The 22,526-nt window shown below is 41.6% G+C and overlaps 1 protein-coding gene across 1 annotated transcript in view; it reads left to right on the plus strand.

Moving 5' to 3' along the window:
• Nucleotides 1-22,526, plus strand: part of frmpd4 (FERM and PDZ domain containing 4) — a 472,289-nt gene that overhangs the window by 123,318 nt on the left and 326,445 nt on the right. The window contains exon 2 of the mRNA XM_072262320.1: nucleotides 5,953-6,069. Within this exon, the coding sequence (XP_072118421.1) occupies nucleotides 6,032-6,069 (38 nt within the window). The 5' untranslated portion in view covers nucleotides 5,953-6,031. The remainder of the gene's footprint in view (nucleotides 1-5,952; nucleotides 6,070-22,526) is intronic.

Consider the following 22,526-nt stretch of genomic DNA (forward strand, 5'->3'; position numbering starts at 1 on the left):
CTTGACAATTGAGTGACTGATGCAAACAGCTTTTCCCCAACTGCCCTTGAGTTGGCTACGGTGAGCTACCCTCTTAGCCAGCTGTTGTCCTTCTGCTGAAATTAGTCCCACTTTGCAATCAGACCCAAGAGCAATCAATGATGGGCAATATAAGCCCAAGTCAGGGTGAAGAAGAACATGGGTACGTTTAAGGAAAAATTTGATAAGAACGAGGGACGATTGATAAGTTTGTGGCCTAAGGTAGAAGGAGACAATTTTAGAAAACCTAGCAGATTTATTTTTCAACATAGTCCCCTCCTACATTTACACACTTAGTCCAGCGGTGGTGGAGCATATGGATCTTGGACCTCCAGAAAGTGTCCACAACAGAGGTGATATAGGTAGAAGGAGATGAGTTATACAGCTCTCATTACATGTACATGCAAGTCAACTCTTTGAGTGATTATGCAGAAAGTTTGAGGTTAATAACTCATCTCCTACTACCTTAGGCCGCAAACTTATCAATCACCCCTGATGAGTTATTAACTGATGAGTTACATGATGAGTAACAGGAGTTACAGGTTAGGAACTATGAAGAATTTGTAGGCATCAACAGTTATGTTGAATATTGCAATTAAAATGAAGATTTGGTGGATGCAATCATAAAAAACATTGTTTGAAGGCAGTCCACTCTCTGCACTAGGTGCCTGCACTGATTTTGTTCATTTAAAGTCAATCGAAAGAACACGGCAGGGTACACTGGATGAATTCTTTCCTCAATAACTATTAGGAACTAATACATAATTTTATAGCACTGTAGTAGTTTTGGTAGTGTTTTAATTTATCCTGTATTACATTTGAATACATAATTCATTACTCAGCTAGATGGTAGCTTGTCTTTTTTATACCTTTTTAACTATCTTCATGAAACATCAGCTAATTAGGGCAGTGGCTTAATTGGACCAAGATGTACTGGTCCCGACGTGTCCCAATTAACTGGAATCCACTGTATTTGTTTTTTTTAACTGTCCAGTTTGTTTTCTCCTCTATCACAATTAAGTTTTGTCTATTCTGGACATTTGAAGATCCTGTCAATACCACTGAAATCTAATCAGTTAGTCTTACTCACATTTTACGTTAATCTTATTTCACAGTTAATGCTCATTTTATATTCTTTTTCATGCCTCAATGTTTACAATTTGTACTTTAAAGTATATATTTCTGACCGAGCAACCTTGCAGTAATAATTTCCTTTGGGATAAATAAAGTTTTATCTGATCTTATTCTGACCTAATATGAAATGAACACAGGAGCAAAATGAAACTAAAGTGAATAGGGTTAATGTGCAACTTCACCATGATCAAAGCTGAATGCCAGAATACTCAGCTCTGTGTTGTTGCTTGCATATTCATGTTGCCGAACAGAAGGTGGTGCCACTCTACCTATTGTTAAGGAAGCAATGATTATCGCAAATTAATTGTTAGAAATGGACTTCATTAGCCCAAGCACAGTGATACAAACTTCAGTTCAAGGGGTAATTTAACAACCTGGGAAGCTCTTGCTAAAAGAAAATGTCTGGTAAGGAGTATACAGAAACCCATATGAAATATGTTAACACTCAATAAGAAATTAAAATGGCCTGTTTATTGGTTAGTGGTTGGAAATTCACAAGACCAGATCACAGTGCTTTTTCAAGCTTGGCCTTCAGATATTAAAACTGAAGTACGTTATAAACCTATGTGCACGTGCTGTCAGATGTAATGTCCTGGTTCTGACTGACAAGTGTGATATCCCAGTTCTGTCAGTTCAGTCGCTCAGTGTACTGCACATGGAGCCCAGTGGCAGGCTTACTCATGCCGGGATTCCCCAGCACTTTGCCTCTTAAATCCCGCATTGGCAAGATGAGGCACAGGATCTGTTGATTTCAATGGGAAGTAGAAAACAAAGGTTTATTTTATAATATCATTTCATATTACCTTTATGGTTTAACTACATATGTTATAAGTGTTTTTTTTAAATTTTGGTTTAACCTTGTAAGTCCTGCATGCAAAAGATATTCTAAAATCTACTTGAATCAGTTGCTGCTCAAGTATTTGGTAGAACTCCAACACAACTTTGCTGGCTGTCAAAGGCTGTACACAACATGACATGGCTGAGCCCATGGTGCCATTGAAATCACATGATAGCTCTTCAGGATGCAGATGGCCAGTGAGGTTGGCCTTCCACCTCCAAGCTAGTAAAACATGAGGATTATAGGCACACACATGACGTTCTGGAGGAGCTCAGCAGGTCAGAGAGCATCTGTGGAAATGAACAAACAGTCGACGTTTCAGGCAGAGACTCTTCTTCGGGACTAGACCAGCAAGTCTTGTCCCAAAGATCTGATGTGCCTTCTAAAGAAAATAGAGTTCAAAATGCTAATTAGAAAAGTGTACCATTTATTGTCATCTCTTTACCTAACTCTTTTGATTTTAGCATAATGTAAAAATCATCTTAGGATATGGTATTGTTCTGGCTGAATACTTTGGTAAAATGGTCAATTTTAGTAATTTACCAGTTAGAATACTGGAAGGTGTCTTATGCACCTGATTCTTTGCTAGGTCATTCAGCTCCAAGTTGGCTCACCAAATGCAACTCTGGTGAAGTCTCCCATGCATTTGCTGACATATGTCCTGTCTATATCACCCCACCATCAATGTGAGACTATTTATTCTCTTTTTTTTCCCCAGTCCATTTCGAACAAAGGGTTGTTGACCGAAACGTTACTGTTTCGCTTTCTGCAAATGCTGCCTGACTTGTTGGGTTTTCAGCATTTATTTTACTTTGATTTCTTACTAGTGTTGTGGAGCAGATTCCATTTAGAGTTCAGAGGTAAAAATACAACAAGTATTTATCACATAGACAAAAGCATGCAATGGAGGATCTGTGAGTTTTTACAATGCTCTGATTTAATTCCATAACTGAGCCAGAGAGATGTAGGTCATACAACACAGAAATGGTCCTTTTGATCCATCATGTGCATACCAACCTCTGTGCCTATTTACACTATCCCAACCTGCCCATATTAGGATAGATGCCTTCTTATGTCTTTCTTCTGTCTGGCAAACACCAGTTAAACATAGTTAATACTGATGTGAACAAGCGGAGTACTGTTGGTCAACAGATGACCACCTTAGCCCTTCTTACTAGCCTTCCATGATATCAAAAACCTCAGATTGACTAAAACAGGAGGCCTTTATTCTCTATAGTAACACTACTAGATCCTTTCACTGTGTATAAGATAATGAGAGGCATTGATTATGTGGATAGTCAGAAGCTTTCCCCCAGGCTGAAATGGCTAACACAAGAGGGCACAGTTTCAAAGTGCTTGGAAGTAGGTACAGGAGAGATGTCAGGGGTACAGCTTTTATGTAGAGAGAAGTAAGTGCGTAGAATGGGCTGCTGGCAACGGTGGTGGAAGCAGATAAAACAGGGTCTTCTGAGACTCTTGGATAGATACATGGAGCTTAGAAAAATGGAGAGCTTTGGGTAACCCTAGGTAATTTCTAAAGTACATGTTTGGCACAGCATGTGGGCCAAAGGGCCTGTATTGTGCTGTAGGTTTTTTACGTTTCTACGTTTCTAAGACATCCTATATGTTCCACCCTTATCTCCCCTATCAATATTTTAACTCGCTGAATACTATGCTTTCTACTACATTTTCTATAAGCATACCTGAAATATTAAACTTTTTTTTGTCATGTATCCCATCGTGCCTTGTGGTTAGTTTATGTTCAAAGTCAAAATCAAGTTTATTGTCATATGCACAAGTACAGTATGCAAAAGCGTAAAAAAACCTAATTGCAATGACACCACCAGCATATAGCATCAGAGACAAGACATTAGACTATAAATCCTTAAGGCATAGGAGCAGAATTATGCTATTCAGCCCACTGAGTCCACTGTGCCATTTGATCATGTCTAACACTAAACAAAAAAATAATATGCACAAGAAGAACATAATTCGTCCATTGCAGTGCGAAGTGGTGACAGCACTGCTGTACTGAGGTAGTGGTTAGGGATGCGTGGGTTGCTTCAAGAACTGAATACTTGTAAGGGAAGTAGCTTGGTGCACCACAAGACTGTGTGCTTAGCCCTCTGTGTTTGCCCGACGCCGGCCCCCTAGGCCTGAGTTGACGTAGTCGTAGAAGTAGTTTGAACTTGATAAGGTGCTTCAAATGGTCGGTCATGAAGCATGCAGCTCCTGACAGGGATTCATTCTAATGTGCCTACTATCATAACAAGTCAACAGCAAATGCCTTGGCTCTTCACTCTGTTCTGGAACACCTGGACAATGAAGGTGCATACATCAGAATATTCTTCATTGACTACAGCTTTCAACATTCAACACCATCTTTCCCACAAAACTCATCACTAATTTCCAAGACCTGGGTCTTACTATCCCCCTGTACAACTGTTCCTTGATTTCCTCTCCGGCAGACTCCAGTCAGTATGAATTGGCAACATCTCCTCCACACTCACCATCAGCACACAAGGCTGTGTGCTTAGCCCTCTGTGTTTGTCACTTTATAATTATATATGTATGACCAAGTACAGCTCCAACCTTGTTTTTAGGTTTGGTGACTGTTGGGTGAACAGTCGTCGTTTTGGACTGAGACTCTTCAGCAGGACCTGCTGAAGGGTCTTGACCCAAAACGTCAAATGTACTCTCTTCCACAGATGCTGCCTGGGTTTCTGAGTTCCTCCAGCATTTTGAGTGTGTTGTCAAGGTGGTATATGGCATCATATATGTACTTTGATAAAAATTTCCTTTGAACTTTGAACTTGTTGCTGTGGTAGTTCAGGCTTCTGTACTTTGTGCCCAATTGTAGCTGTGAGAAGATGGCATGGCCCAGATGGTGGCGATCTTTAATGATGGATTTTGCCTTTTTGAGCATTTTATATCAATTCACATTTTATTCGTAGAATGTATTCATTTTAAACTGCAGTATATATCATTAATTGTTTAATACAATATAGTTATCCTACGCAATCATGATAATATAGAAAAAGAATATTAGAGGCAGCTGCTGATGGTGAGCAAATTTTAAAACCTGCCTCAGCACAAACCCATAACAAACACCAATAATGAACGAAGATTCATTCTATCTGTTATAGTAGCTGCATAATAATTAAACAAAAATTAACATAAGCATTTTTATAAGGAGGTTGAAACTGGAAATTTGGTTGTTGCTGCCAACACTGATCAAGTTCTATGGAATAACATAAAGGCATAGTAAAGCTGTGCTTGATTAATAGCTTGTAATGGTTTGTAAAGTTGAAAGCAAACATATTAATCATTCTCAATTGTGCATATAATTCCACTGAAACATTTTAATCCTATTAGATAAATGCATTGATCTCCATTATGTTTGAAGGATGTGAACTTATGTTTATGAAGCAACATTGTAATAAAAAGTTAATGAAATCATATAATAAGAAAATAAATTTGGTTTGGAAAAGATGGTATTTTCTTTATTAAAAATAACCGAAGTAGTTAAACATTCTGAAATATTTTTGATAAAGTTTTTCAAAGGAAAGAAATGTCTTGCATTTAGATATGGTACTTACAGCTTGAGGCCATCCTAGAGTAATTAACAACCAATGAAGTATTTTTGAAATGTAATGTAATTTCATGTAATGGTGAAAAAATTTTTGCAATTAGTTCTGCTGTATGGCATTCTGTATTTGAATAAACTTGGAAATTCTGGACTTTTTAGATAAGCATCAGTTTTATGCTCACCGGAAAGTTTGTTGAGATTATTCAATGATATTCTCTAAGGAGAGAACTGATGTTATTCTGCCACTTAATTATATCAGTATGTTTTAGCTTATAATGATCATTACATTAGGCTTTTTCATGGCCATTGTTGAGTGAAATCACCAGTGAATAAGATTGATATTTAAACTTAAACTTTTTTTTAAAATTTCTAGCCACAGAAGCAAGTCTTCAGGCTGGTTACCTTCTTCGCCCAGCTGGAACTGTTCTCAGGGGTTTCCCTATGGATGGGAGATGGCGACTAATAAGGACGGCAGAAGTTACTACATCAAGTAGGTTTAAAGCCTTTTGTTTGGTTGGTGCATTCTTTCTCGCTATGCAAAGGTAATTGCAGTTAGACCCGATCGACAAAATATTGGAAACTTTGAACTCATTCCTCCATGACTTGGAGCCCATCATCAACAGTAGAAAAACATACATTTTCTGACTTTGTTTTCTAAATTTTTTTTAAAAAGCAGTATTCATTATTCAGAGTCTGGATGCCATGGCAAAGACATACATTATAGCCCTTGAGAAACTGGTGGTGAGCCACTGCCTTGAATTATTGCAATCTTTCCGGTCAGGGTACTTTCTCAGTGCTGTTTTGTCCGGAGTCCCAGGATTTGGATCCAGTGATGGTGGAAGGTCAGTGATTTGTTTCAAAGTCAGAACTCCCCAATGGATGGGAGATGGCGACTTGTGTAAAGAGAATGTAGGTGCTGGTGCCTTCTGCTCCTACTCTCCTGGGTGGTGGAGGTCACGAGTTTGGGCCACATGGCAGTGGTGTTGGGAGGGGTAGGTGTGTTGGGGAGATGGATTAATAAGAGTATTGAGCTCATTGAGATTATTATTCTTGTTTTCAGTTTGCTCGAATTAGTACTACATCAAAGAATTAAGCAACATCTTTGAATTTAGTGAAGGGTAGTTGTTTATTAATGAAGACCAATATCCAACCATAATAACATATAAATTTTCAGTTTAACAACAATGCAACACCATACCAGCCGCGGGGTAACCCAACAAAGGGATTCAGCTACTGGACAGGTATACAAAGGTCTGAGCCACTCAGCCAGAGACACTAGTACCACCTTAACCCTGGCAGCTGGGGAAATTTCAACTGAGGTAACTAAGTAAGTCTGCAGTTAAAGAGAAGTATTGGTAATGACAACCATGAAACTACCAGGCAGCCAAAGAACCTACCGTTCACTGTGGAAATGATGTTTATCATCTTATCAGAATTGGCCTATGTTTGACTCCACAGCAGCAATTCAACGATAAATAGGGATGTTAACATTTCATGCACTGCAGATGTCAGAAGTAATATCCTGTCTGTAAAAATAACCTGTCTGATTTTAGCACTGACTGTCTGATCTTGAGTGATATCTTTTTAAATATCTACAATGTACAAATGTTTGTAAATCAAATATTTAAATGTCAAGATATATACTTTATTATGTATGCCGTACACTTGCTCGTGAATGCAGATGTCTAATCAGCCAATTGTGTGACAGCAACTCAATGCATAAATGAGGCTGATTTATGGTCATTAGGTTCATATGTTGTTCAACATCAGAATGGGGAGAAAATGTGATCAAAGTAACTTTGACTGTGGAATGACTATTGGTGCTAGATAGGATGGTTTGGTTGTCTCAGAAACTGCTGATGTTCTGTGACTTTCACGCAATGGAGTACTGTACATGTAGAATAGTGTGAAAAACAAAAAAAAAATCCAGTGAGTGGCAGTTCTGTGAGCAAAAATGCCTTGTTAGCGAGAGAAACCAGAAGAGAATAGACAGACTGGTTCAAGATGACAGTACCTTAAATAATCATGCATTACAACAGTGGTGTGCAGAAGAGCATTGCAGAATGTACATCATGTCGATCCTTGAAGTGGATGGGCTACAGCAGCAAATGACCACAAGCAAACACGCAGTGGCCTCTTTAAGGACTCAATGGTTCAGGAACAGCTTCTTCCCCTCTGCCATCTGATGACTGAATGGACATTGAACCCATGAACACAACTGACCAGTTTTTATTTCTATCTTTCTTGCACTTCAACTATTTAATATATATATATATTTACTATGTATTTTCTCTCTATCATCATGTATTGTGTTGTACTGCTGCCACAAAATTAACAAATTTCATGAGATCTGCCGGTGATCATAAACCTGATTCAGATTCCTTATTAGGTACAAGAGGTATCTTCCCTGATGTAAAAAGCACCAGATAAGGGAGCTTGGTTTAATATTTTGCTTTCTTTTGATGTTTTTTCTTATTTTTGTCTATTGTAGTCAGAATCATTGGTAATAGAGCACGGAAACAGGCTCTTCAGCTCAACTCATCCATGCTAACCATTGTGTCCCCCCCAAGCCAGCCCCGTTTGTCTGCATTTTACCAATATCTCTCTAAGCACCTCCCATCCACGTGCTTATCCAAATATCTTTTAAATGTTGATATTGCAGCTACCTCAACCTCTTGGCAGCTGGTTCCACAAACACACCACCCTCTGTGAGAAGCTGTTGCCCCCCAGGTCCCTTTTAATTCCTTCACCTTTCCCCTTTAGCCTACAGCCCCTAGTTTTTAGTTCCCTTTCCCCAGGAAAAGTACACTGTGTGTTCACTCTTAATAATTTTATACACCTCTATATGGGCATCCCTCAATCTCCTCCATTCCAAGGAATAAAGTTTGTTGTTTTTGTTTTAATTGCTTCTATTTTAATACTTTTTGTCTCTGAATGTCAAAGCCAATGACAGGATTTACAGCTGGTTAAGCCCTATTCAGCTTTGCCATCTTGCAGTGGCAGTGTCCCTGTTGCCACTGAGGTCATACCAGTGAACAGGCAAGGTTGCTTTGTCCGATCTGTAATACAGGAATGTGGACAGATTTTGTGTCCAACACTATCAGTCCACTTTATTCCTCCTCCTTCTCCCATCTCTGTTCTTTCCTAATGCAAAACTTATGACCTCTTTCTGCTGTCTCCTACTTCCAGCATCTATGGGTTTCTAAAGCCTACGGTGACTGGTAATTAATTTTGAATTAATGCTAGAGGACCTGATTCAGAATGGGCTGCATCCCAAGTCTCATTGTTGAATCTAGTGGCAGAGCAAACTGATAAATTCAGCAGCTTCCAATTCTGTCAGACACACCAGCATTTTGTGTGTGTTGCTTTATTTCCTGTTAATCTTATTTTACCGCTTTTGATCCATACCCCTTAGATTCCTCCATTGCTTCCTAGGCCACAAGACCATTCGATATTGGACCAGAATTAAACCACTTGGCCCATTGAGTCTGCTTCACCATTTCATCATGGTTGATCAAATTTTCCTCTCAGCCCCAGACTCCTGCCTTCTCCCCATGTCCCTGCATGCTCAGACCAATCAAGAATCTGTCAACCTCTGTCTTAAATATACATAAAGATTTGGCCTCCATAGTTGTCTGTAGCAATGAATTCCACAGGTTCACTACTCTTTGGCTAAAGAAATTCCTCCTCATCTCCATTTTAAAAGGACACCTCTCTATTCTGAGGCTGTGTCCCCTGGTCTTAGACTCTCCCACCATAGGAAACATCCTCTCCACATCCACTCTATCAAGGCGTTTCACCATTTGATAGGATTCCGATGAGGTCACTCCTCACTCTTCTGAATTCGAGTGAATACAGGCCCAGAGCCATCAAACACTCTTCATATGGCATGCCATTCAATCCTGAAATCATCTTTGTGAACTTCCTTTGAGGTCCTACATGGCTATTGTAACATTGCCCTTATGACAGGCGTTTTCTACCTCCTGTTGTATTTTGTAGGCCACATCCTTACCATTGTTTGGATGTCTGTATGGAACTCCCATCAGGGTCTTTTTACCTTTGCAGTTCCTTCACACTACCCACAATGATTCAACACCTTCTAACCCTATGTCACCTCTTTCTAATGACTTGATTTCATTTTTTACCAACAGAGCAATGCCGTCCCCTCTGCCTTCCTGCCTAACCTTTTGATGCAATGTGTATCCTTGGACATTAACCTCCCAGCTATAATCTTTCAGCCATAATTCAGTGATGCCTACAACATCATACCTGCCAACTGTGACTGTTGCTATAACTGTGCTACAAGTTCATCTCCTTATTTTCTGTACTGCATGCATTCAGATATAACACCTTCTGTCCTGCATTCACCCTTTTTGATTTTGTCCGCCTTTAATATTGCAACTCATCCTGTTGACTGCAATGTTGCACTATCAACAGCCTCTCCTCACTACACATTGCCTCTGTTTGTAAACCAGCTACCTCATCTTCAGCACTATTATCCGCCTTTCCTACGACTATTCTTGCATTGAAATATAGGCAGCTCAGGACACTAGTCGCACCATGCTCAACCTTTAGATTCCTGACTTTGTCTGAGGTCTTACCAACATCTGCCTCTGTTACCTCTTCACTAATTCTTCTGGCACTCTGGTTCCCACCTGCCACCCCTGTAACTCTAGTTTAAACCCCACCGTGCAGCATTAACAAACCTTTTCACTAGGACATTAGTTCCCCTCCAGTGCAGGTGCAAGCTCTCCATTCTGTACAGGTACCAGATTCCCTGGAACAGAGCCCAATGATCTAAAAATCTTATGCCCTCTTGCCTACACCAACTCCTTGGCCATGTATTAAACTGTATAATCTTCCTAGTTCTGGCCTCACTAGGCCATGGCACGGGTAGCAATCCTGAGATCATAACCCTGGAGAACCTTTAACTTAGCACCTAATGCCCTGAACTCCCTATGCAGATCCCTGTCACCTATCCTACCCATGTCATTAGTACCTACATGGACCATGACCTCTGGCTATTCACCTTTCCACTTAAGACTACGCATGGAATATTGTATACAGTAACATTATAGGTAGGATGCAGAGATTGGGGAATAACCATAGAAATCATTCACCTAAAACTGCTTGAATTGGGGGCTGTGAGCTATAAAGACAGGCTGGACAAACTTGGGTTGTTCTCCCAAGTGCATCAGAAGCTGAGGGAGACATAAGGGTTTTAAAAATTATGTGGTATAGATAGGGTAGATATTAACTTTTTCTCCAGGGTGGAAATGCCAGAGGACATGTTTTTAATGTTGGAAGGGAGAAGTTTAAAGATGCTGTGAGAGGCAAGCTGATTTTTTATACAGAGCGTGGTAGGTTCCTCGAATGAGTTACCAGCGGTTGCAGTTTGGTGGAGAATGAGAGGCTTTTGGGTAGACACGTCAATATGCAGGGAATGGAATGGAGGGATGTGGATGATACACAGGAGAAGGACATCTGGTTTAAAATGGCATCACGGGCTAAGTAGACTATCCAGTGCTGTACTGATCTATGTTCTGTGAAACATTTCCCCATATCAAAGGCTGATTAAACTGGAGGATATAGATTTAGGGCAAGGGGGAAGGGATGTGGAGGGGATACGAGGAGCACCTTGAGAGTGGTAAATACCTGGACTGCACTGCCTGAGTGAGTGGTTGAAGCCGGATCACTGACAAAATGCTAAAAGGGTCTAGATGAGCACATGGAAACAGAAAGCTAGTGATCAAGTGGTGAGAGATGGATTGATAGAAAAGGGCAGTAGCTAGTTGGCATGACAATTTGGGCCAAGTGACCTTTCTCCACGCTAAACAATTCTATGACCCTAATTGTTTGGTATTTCAAGATCTTCTTCAAAGATCAATCCATCCCCTTGCTACTGCCCTCATGCCCATCTTTCTCTCACTCTTTCCCTGTCCACCCTGCACTCTCACCTTCAACAATATCTTAATGGAGCTCCTAAATTTGATGAATTTCTTGACTAAAATCAAGACTAACAGATCAGCTCACCCCTTGATACTCTATCGCTCTCTATTTCCTCTTGTCCACAGGGATGATGCATTTTCTCTTCCTTCATCCTGGTCTCTGAATTTCTTTTTATCATCCTGCCATGACCTCAACATGTCTTTGCAACTGTCACCTCCTCCCTTGACCTCAACTCTCACCAAAATGATGACCATCCAGCTTCCCCTTCTAACCCTATGAGAGATAATTTTGCTTGTTTGCCTCTCCTCGATTGTTTTCCCCTTCAAAGTAAATCTGCTGCCGTTTACTCATCTTACTCCTCAGAAATTATACTTTTGAATGATAATTTTTTGTACACAGCCCCCTTATGCCCATAACCCTTTCCTTCCAAATTTACTCTAATAGTCTGTTATGTCTGAAATGGATGCCATTTTCTGAAGTGCTCTGAACACCAGCATTCGGAATTCATCCCTTGTCAAAGCAATGAAGCAACTTTTCAAAGTTACCAGTGCCAGCTTATGTGACTACAGCTGTGTTTAACTATCACTGCACATCGTCCTCACCTGGACTGCAGCCTTTTCAAAGTGGTCCAATCCAATCTCCTCTGGTGCTTCTCCACTTTCATCTCATCGGGAAAGACTGCATTCATCAAGACTAATTCTTGTCCATCGTGTCAGTGGTTTTAGTTCAAATTTAATTGTCACTCAACCATATGTGAATACCCACGAAAACAACCGAATGAAACAGCATTATATGGGGCCAAGGTGCAAAACACAGTGCCAACCGTCACACACAGCACAAAGCACATATAGTGCACATAAGATCGCAACATATATGAGATATCAGTAAAATACAGTCACACAAAAAAATGCCATTGAAGACACTGAGTCCATGAATGTCGCAGAAATCTGCAGTGGAACACAACATGGCTTGTCTTCTGCTAAGTGAACTCTAGGGGGCAGCACAGATTCTAGTTTGGAACCCATGCCACACCGACCCCAGTGGACCACATCAACTCTGATGCCTCTCTCCTGGACAGCAGTAAAGGCAATAACATGGCTTGTCCTCGCTACGACCGAAGCCACGCAGCCTCCACACCTAATGCCAAATAAATCAGTGAGTTGGACTTGCAGCATTCCACAACAACATTGTCCTACAGGATCTTGCAATTACAAGAAAAGCAACCAAGGTGATCACTCGCTGTCAGACAGCACACCTCCTTCATACGCCGACTCCTCTGACGCCTCTCTGATGCAGGCAGCCACATGATCCATACCGGGACCTGCTCCTTCAGTTTCTCTGCCAATGAGCAACTTGCTGATGGGGCAGACCTGCCACACTTTGAGTCCAGCAGATTCTTGCGATCATAAAAAAATACATTTAAAAAGGACAGTGATGCATTTGGTTGACCCAGTAGAAGCTGCTGCAATCAAGGTCACTGCCATCTTACTGGAATGTTTCTGTCAGCATTCTAACGTTCCACCCATCTGACGTTCCAAGGGCCCAGTGCTATGATCATCTATGTACAGCCTCTTGGAACCTACTACTACTACATCAACTCAGGCCTAGGGGGCCGGCGTTGGGCATGATGACGGACTCTCTACTTCTCCCTCTCCCTCAGCAGTGTGTTCAGTTCATTTACATTAGCCACGCCGCTGTCTTCTAGGAGCGTGTTGACCATAGTCCTGGGAGGGTGCCCAGGGCTCATCCTCCCGTGCTTGGGCTCCCATATGACGACTAGGCTGGCAGGTAGCTCGGCGTGGCGTAGACAGTGCCCCGCTAGTTGCAGTCTTCTTGCCTCGATTTTAGTGGAGAGCATTGGTAGGTTGTTATAGAGCTCAACATTCGTCATGTGCTGTTGCCAACTCACGTCAAGAGCCATCCGGAACATTCGTGTATAGCAACTCTTGGAAACATCATCCAGAACCCAATTTCAATGTGTTCACTGAATACGCACAACTAACCTTCTTCACTGTCTCATCTCCCTTGGCCCCTTTGTGTCCTCGAACTGCCATTTTGTTTTCCTTGTGCTCAATACAGGAAGTGCAGAAATATGTTCAAGTTAAATATTCTGATGATGGAAGCTATTGACCTTCGTTTGAGCCGCAAACTCTGTTCCTTTTCTGCTAACGCAACACTTCCAACTGGACATTAGATGAAGCTAAACAAAATTGTTTGAAATCCTGACTTGCTGTTTGACCCTGAACTGAGGCATTCATTCATTCATTAATTTAATTATTTTATTTATTTATTGGAAAGAGAAGCAGAGTAGGCCCTTCTAGCTCTTTAAGCCGCCTGCCCAGCAACCACAGATTTAACACTGGCCTAATCACGGGACAGTTTACAATGACCAACTAACCTGCTAACTGGAACATTTTTGGACTGTGAAAGAAAACCCGAACACTCGGAGAAAACCCACGCATTCCACGAGGAAGACGTACAGACACCTTGCAGATGACTTTGGAATTGAACTCCCAACTCCGATGCCCCGAGCTGCATAGCTTTCATGCTTTACAACTTTCCCTGGTTTTTTTTGGGCTCGGCTGTGAAGAAAGGAGAATGTGATTCACAAATAAAAATTCTCAGTTAAATTGATTAAAATACTTGGTTGTAATATTTACGTGAACAAATGGTTGGGGACTGAATACTTTTTCAAGGCAATGAACTGTTAGCAATGTCAAAATCCCATGAAGAAATCGAAAGAGTCTTAAGTATTCCAAAGTCATTCCTCCCACAGTTTGGTTGAAAGGACAGCAATCTTGAGTTTGATATTGAGGCAGCTCACATTCACTATTGAACTAAGCAACCGGTAGGTGAAAAAAAGCACCTCACTTGAGTTAAGTATCCATAAAGAAGATTATGTCAGTTCAAACCTTTTGGCCCTAAATGAAATGAAAAGTCTACATTTGGGACTGTCAGTCAGTTATGATTATGAAGACACGTAGTCCTCTTTTATTGTCATTTAGTAATGCATTTAGTTACCCAATCATTTTTAGATTATTCTCGAAGGACAGAGGCATATACAAAGAGAATACAGCAGGATCATTGGAATATTGGTCAATGCTGCTGATTTTATAATCCATTGTAAGGAACCCAGCAGACGAGTGATAAGTTTTCCCACCCATCTGTAGAGTTTCAGTGAAAGGGACCAACTTCAGCTGATCTGCCCAGATGAATGCTGTTTAATTGCTGTTTGCTTTCAATATCAAGTCTGAGAATAAGAATAGGAACAACGATACTGTGACCTCATTACATTGTTTTCCTCTTTCTAAAGCACCCTCAGCCCCACTATTGAAAGTACCTGCAGCCCTCCACAGTGAGTAGGACCAATCGATCATTACTCAATTCTGTGCCATCTCCTGAGGGAGTAAATTTTTCCATAACAGCAGAAGCACTGAAACTACCAACTCAGAATGCTACACCCTGTTAACTGATTCACAATTTATTAGATACCTTTATAATCTACTTCATTGTTCCATTTGTTAGCTGCATTCATGGACAGTTTATGGCTGTCTAAACAAATTTTTTTACCCCATAAATGGAGGGCATTTGGTCCATCCCAGCTCAAAGAGCAACCTCATCAGTCCAATTCCCCTTGAGGCCTATTCTTCCCCACATGTTTGGCATCAACCCCCCCCCCACCCCATTCTCCTGCCACCCAGTATGTTAGAGGCCCTCAGAAATGTGATTGCGCACGATCGCGAAATATACTTAACATGCCCGCAAAGGAGGGGGTGACAACCTTTGGTGCGCTAGTATTAAAATATGTGTGTTAGAAGGAACATTGGCTGCGTGGCAGCAGAAGTTATTGGTGCTGAACAGCTGCCGGTGACCAGTGCTGGTCCACAGGAGTCGGTGTTGGGACTACTTCTCTTCATGTTATAGGCCAATGATTTGGATGTCGGAATTGATGGCTTTGTGACCAAGTTTGCAGATGATACAAAGATAAGTGGATCTTTGTATCAAAATCAAAGTGAGTCTGTGGAATTCATGGCCACAGATGCCTGTGGAGACCGAGCCTTTGAGTATATTTACAGTGGAGTTGATTGGTTCTTGATTAATCAGGCTGTCAAAGTTACAGGGAGAAGGCAGTGGTATGGGGTTGAGAGATAACAATAAATCAGCCATGATGGAATGGCGGAGCAGACTGGATGGGCTGATTAGCCTGTTTCTGCTCCCGTGCTGTGTGGTCGTATGGTCTTATGATTTTTCTATGACAGAAAGGTGCATGTTGCAGAAACATAATGAATTATTTGGCATAAGTGAAGTAACTAGACTCCCCAGAACCTATTAGTACTTCTGCATTAATATCTAAACAATGAATAAAACATTGCACTCAATCAAACCTGAGCAGATAGTTTTAAAATGTCAGCCTGGAAAATGATGTCGACACAGAAGATTCTCAAAAGTTTGTATCTTTTCAGGAATCCCTAGCAATATATTGGGACGAATTTTCTTATGAAATGGAAACATTTTATTGGTTTATATGTTATGTTGTTTTTGCAGGTTGAAATAATAAGAGTCCAACACCAGTTCCTGATATGAGCTGCAGCTGTCTTAAAATATGCAATTGGAATAAAAAGTGTATCAATTCAAGATGAGTACAAAGATGAAATTAGTGAACCTACAGCTCAGAATTTGCAATGAGCACAGGTAGCAAAGCCTTAGGATGTTCCCTTTGCAGTTGCTTAAAAAAATACTTAACTGACAAGAGAAGGTTATTCATCCTTTACAGGACATAGCTTCCAGACACCTCATATGATCACCTTTATTACGTCTCTCCACAAATCATTTAATCTCCCGAGAAAAAGTTTGCAAAGTTACCCTTTGTACTTTGCCTGTAGCCTTAAAACAAGAATACACACTGTGTAATTCAAACTTATAATCATTGCTGAATTATTATCCAAAACATTTTGAAGAACTAGGAAGCTATTTTATCAGCAGAAACACTGTAAGAAGCAACATTCCTCTAAAGTGACTCTGAGCTGGAGGGGCAACATGAATTCTAGACTCCATGGGAGGGTAAACTATTTTAATCACACAGATGGAAGAAATATTTCATACACTGACAGTACTCTCCTCAGGCTTCTCGTCTAACAGAAAGATTCACTCAAGTGGAAATAGTTGTGTGGTTACAAATCACAGTGATCCATCTCGGACATTTATAATTGCTCACTTCACTGCTCTGGTTATTTTATCAGAATCTGGAAGGTAAGTGACTGGAGATGGACATTGATTCTACCTCAACAGAAGAGAGAACAGAATGCACAGGTGAAGACTTCCCCATTTACTTACTTACTTATTCGAGGAACACAGTGCTTATGTAGAGAAGTGCCTTAAGCGTTTAAAAGTGTTTTATTTTGGTCTCTTGTATCGGATGGCTACAGGGAAAGTAGGAAAAGACATCGTGTCTAGGTCCTTCTCCAGCTGATTTTCCAGTCCACAGCAATCTGTGTACCGGCCACCATGCATGAAAAAATGATTTAACTGACCGTGCATGATTCCCTAACTTTTGCATGGAATATTATTACTTGCTATTAAATTCCATTTTGACCTGGCATGGAAATTCCATATGGAGGTGAGCTCAAGGAGAAGAGCAACACACATCAAAGTTGCTGGTGAACGCAGCAGGCCAGGCAGCATCTCTAGGAAGAGGTGCAGTTGACGTTTCAGGCCGAGACCCTTCGTCAGGACTAACTGACGAAGGGTCTTGGCCTGAAACGTCGACTGCACCTCTTCCTAGAGATGCAGCCTGGCCTGCTGCATTCACCAGCAACTTTGATGTGTGTTGCTTGAATTTCCAGCATCTGCAGAATTCCTGTTGTCAAGGAGAAGAGTCTTGGTTAGCTTTGAGGGATGGTTTTGTGCACCAGGTGGTGAATTAGGTGTCAGATTAGGGTTTAGGGATAGGGATAAGGGAGAATGAAGAGTCAAGGTCAGGAGTATTGTTCGGGTTCTAGGTTGGAATGTGGCAAGGTTGAAGATCGATGATCCCTGGGGTCGGGTCAACGGGCATTGCGGAGAAGAGTGATCCTTGGGTCTGCGAGTCGTGAGTCAGAGGTCTCTACGGGCAGGAGTCATGTGAACAGTAACAGCTCCACCCAGTCACTGGGATCAGAGGTCTGTGCATCCAGAAGTCAAGGCCTGAAGTGCTCCGTGATCAAAGGTCAATGATCCTGGAGGTTGGTTTCGTCAAAACCCGAAGGTCTGCCCATCAATGGTGAGTTCTTAGGATCAATACCCAGAGCTCGGCCAGGTCCAGACAGCAAAACCAAAGATCAAAGTCCAGAGCTCTGCAAATCCGAGCCTTGATTTCTGCACAATGTGATAAAGCAAAATGTACCTGTTCCTCCTTGCAAAATTGCTCAAGCTGTGTCTGGTTGGTTGGGGAGCAGCAATGGACAGTAATCTTGAGGTCTTGCCAGAGATACTCGATCAAGTTAAAGTCAGGATTCTGACTGGGCCACTGACGAGCATGAATTTTCTTCATTTGAAGCCACTCCATGGTTGCTCAGGCAATGTGCTTTCAGTCATTGTCCTGCAGAAAGACAAGCTTCTTCCATGGTTTAAACTTTCTGGCAGAGACCCGCAGCCTTTATCCAGAATCTCTCTGCATTTAGCAGCGTTCAAAGTCCCAGCAACCCTGACCAGATTTCCCTTGCCTGCTGCTGAAAAGCATCCTCATAGCATGATGCTACCTCCACCATACTTTACAGTAGGGATGGTGTTATCTAGATGATGTGTAGTATTGGATTTACACCAAACGTACCCCTTAGTGCTGAGGCCAGGAAGTTCCACTTTTGTCTCATCCGACCACAACACCTTCTTCCAAATCTTTACAGTATCTTCTAAGTGCCACTTCACAAAGTATTTACAGGCAAGGATAAGTTTTTTTAGCATAAGGAAAGGAGCACGTGATTCACAAATAAAAATATTCAATTAAGTTGATCAAAATTCCTGTTTGTAATACTCATTTATGTGAACAAAGGGTTAGGGGCCGAATACTTTTTCAAGGCACGTGTCACTAAAAGGTCAGACAAGAATGGCAAATTTCTTTCTCTGAAGGGCATTAGTGACCCAAGATGGTTTTTAAGCAACAGTTCAGTTGTTTTTTTATTTGTCACTGGGACCAGCTTTTTAATCCCAGACCTATTTAAATTGTCCAGCTGTCATGGTGGGATATGAGCTCTTGTCCCTAGGTCAGTGGTCTAGACCAGCTACACCACCGCTTCCCAGAAAATTGGACAACTGCTACAAGATGCTATGAGTCTGAAAATCAGCTGTGGATGAAACAGAGCTGAAAGCATGATCGGGCTAGGCCAGAAAGCTGTGCAAGCAAATGCTGAGAGCTGCGTTTACAGTGGGAGATGATACATTTACTTAATCTCATTCAATTGAAAACAACCTCCTGACTCAGTCTTGATGTAACATGAGGTTATTGATGACAGTGATGCAGCTCACCACCAACAACAATGAGACGGCCTACGGAGAGGAGGCGGAAGAGCTTGCGAGCTGGTGCAAAGGAGATGGTTATCAACTTCAGGAGAACTCAAATCACTGCCACCCCCCCCCCTCCCTTCACATCAGAAGCACAGCAGTGGAAACCGCGAGCAGCTCTACACTCCTGGGAGTGCGCACCTCACACAACCTCACGTGATCCCAGAACAAACCCTGTGCAGTCAGAAAAGCACCACAATGCCTTTAATTCCAGAGGAGGCTGAAGAGAGCTGGACTCTGCACATTTACCTCATATCCTCCTTCAGATGCGTAGTGGAGAGCATCCTAACATGCTGCATTACTGCATGCTATGGAAACTGGCGACCAAAAAGAAGACTCTACAATGAGTAATCAACACTGCCCAACACAGCAGTCGCACCAGTCTGTCCACATATATACAGAAAGATGCTGGAAAAGGGCCATTTACACCATGAAGGGTCCCACCCACCCTGCTCATGGACTGTTTGTCCCATCAGGGAGGAGACTATATAGCATCCACGTACTCTGTCAATCTTATTGATGTCCTTCCTGTAGGTAGGTGAGCAGAACTGCACACAATACTCCAAATTAGACCTCACCGAGGGGAGGGAGGGAACGTCGACTCAGACCAAGAGAGGCCTGCATCGGGCATTTTTATGCCTCACAAGGTGCAGATTGGAAGTCTGTGTGGGGCGCCACTCCTCGCACAGACACTAGAGCAATGTGTGGTTAAGTGCCTTGCTCAAGGACACAAACATGCTGCCACAGCTGAGGCTCGAACTAGCGACCTTCAGATCGCTAGACGAACGCCTTAACCACTTGTCCACATGCCCAACACACCTCACCAATGTCCTATGTAACGTCAGCATATCATCCCAACTCCTGTAGTCAGTACTTCAATTTATGAAGGCCAACTTGCCGAAAGCTCTATTTATATCCTCATCTACCTGTGTCACTACTTTCAAGGAATTACAGATCTGTATTGCCATATCCTCTGTTGTACTGTACTCTTCAGTAGCCTGCCTTTCACTGTGTAAGTTCTACTCTGTTTTGTCCTGCCAAAGTATAACATTTCACATTTGTCTGCTTAAATTCCACCTGCCATCTTTCAGCCCATTTTGCCAGCTGGCCCAGATCCCTCTGCAAGCTTTGATAGCCTTCCTCGCTGTCCATTAAAGTTCATGTAGACTACAACCAAGACTGTAGCTTTCCTGCTAACCTCCTTGGAAAAATCTCTGTAAGATTGGTTAGATACGGCCTACCATGAACCAAGCCATGCCGACTATCCCTAGGCAGTCCCTATCTAGCCAAATACATTCTGTATATATCTGATCCCTTAGAATACCTTCCAATAACTTATCCACTACTGGCATCAGGCTCATCATTTCCACATGTTCCAGTTTGTACTTATTGTCATTCTTTACAAAAAAGACCATAAGACATAGGAACAGAATTAGGCCATTTTGCCCATCAAGTCTGCTCCACCATTCAATCATGTCTGATCCTTTTTCCCTTTCCTCAACCACATTCCCCGGCCTTCTCCCTGTAGCATTTGATGCTATGTCCAATCAAGAACCTATCAAATACACCCAATGACCTGGCCTCCACAGCTGCCTGTGGTAACAATTTCCACAAATTCACCATCCTCTGGCTAAAGAAATTTCTCAGCATCTCTGTTTTAAATGGACGCCCCTTAATCCTGAGGCTGTGCCCCTTTGTCCTAGACTCCCCCACCATGGGAAACATTCTTTCCACAGCTACTCTGTCTAGGCCTTCCAACATTCAAAGGGTTTCAATGAGACATCCCTCCCCCCATCCTTCTAAATTCCAGCGAATGCAGACCCAGAGCCATCAAACTTTCCTCGTATGATAACCCTCTCATTCCCCGAATCATCCTTGTGAACTGCCTCTGGACCCTCTCCAATGCCAGCACATTTTTTCTCAGATGAGGAGCCCAAAACTGTTCACAATACTCAAGGTGAAACCTCACCAGTAGCTTATAAAGCCTTGTATTCAAGACGTCTTGAGATAAATGCTAACATTGCATTTGATTTCCTTACCACCAACTCTACCTGCAAATTAACCTTTAGAGTGTTCTGCATAAGGATTCCCAAATTCCTTTGCATCCTAGATTTTTGGATTTTCTCCCCATTTAGAAAATTGACTGCAAATTTATTTCTACAACCAAAGTGCATAGCCATGCATTTTCCAATATTGTATTTCATTTGTCACTTTCTTACCCATTCTCCTAATCTGTCTAAGTCCTTCTGCAGCCTACCTGATTCCTCAATACTACCTGCCCCTCCACTAATCTTCATATCATCTGCAAACTTGGCAACACAGCCATCTATTCCATAATCTATATCATTTATTTACAGCACAAAAAGAAGTGGTCACAAAACTGACCCCTGCGAACACCACTAGTCACTGGCAGTCAACCAGGAAAGGATCCTTTTATTCCCACTAGCTGCCTCCTACCAATCAGCCAATGCTCTAACTGTGTTAGTAACTTTCCTGCAATACCTTGGGCTCTTAACTTGGTAAGTTGCCTCAAAGGCATTCTGAAAGTCCAAATATACAACATCCACTGCATCCCCTTTATCTATCCTATTTGTAATCTCCTCAAAAAATTCCAACAGGTTTATCAGTTAAGATTTTCCCTTAAGGAAAACATGATGTTCTATCTTGTCCTGTGTCACCGAGAACTCCATAACCTCATCCTTAGTAATCGACTCTAACATCTTCCCAACTACTGAGGTCAGGCTAACTAGTCTATAATTTCCTTTCTGTTGCCTTTCTCCTTTCTTAAAGAGTGGAGTAACATTTGCAATTTTCCAGTCCTCTGGCACCAGGTCAGAGTCCAATGATTTTTGAAAGATCATTGATAGTGCTGCCACAACCTCTAATGCTACCTCTTTCAGAACACTAGGGTGCAGTTCATCTGGTCCAGCTAACTTATGTCCCCTTAGGTCTTTCGGATTTTTGAGCACCTTCTCTCTTGTAATAGTAACTGCATTCACTTCTCTTCCCTCACACCCTTCAACACCTGGCACACTGGTAGTGTCTTCTACAGTGAAGGCTGATGCAAAATACTCATTTAGTTCATCTGCCATCTGCCATCTCATTATCCACTAGATACTAGAATACTACTGCACAGTACAGGCCTTTCGGCCCTCGATGTTGTGCCGACCCATATATTCCATAAAAAAATGTACTAAATGTACTAAAATGTACTACCCCGTAACCCTCTATTTTTCTTTCATCCACCGTAATCATTTCTCTGGCCTCATGTTCTACTGGTCCTATATCCACTCCCATTTCTCTTTTATTTTTTACATATTTGAAAAATCTTTTACTATCCCCTTTGATATTGTTTGCTAGCTTGCTTTCATATTTTATCTTTTCCCTTCTACTGATTCTTTTAGTTGTTTTCTGTAGGTTTTTAAAGCTTCCCAATCCTCTATCTTATCGCCCTCTTTTGTA

This window comes from Mobula birostris, chromosome 6 (genome assembly GCF_030028105.1).
Source record: "Mobula birostris isolate sMobBir1 chromosome 6, sMobBir1.hap1, whole genome shotgun sequence".
Lineage (NCBI taxonomy): Eukaryota > Metazoa > Chordata > Chondrichthyes > Myliobatiformes > Myliobatidae > Mobula > Mobula birostris.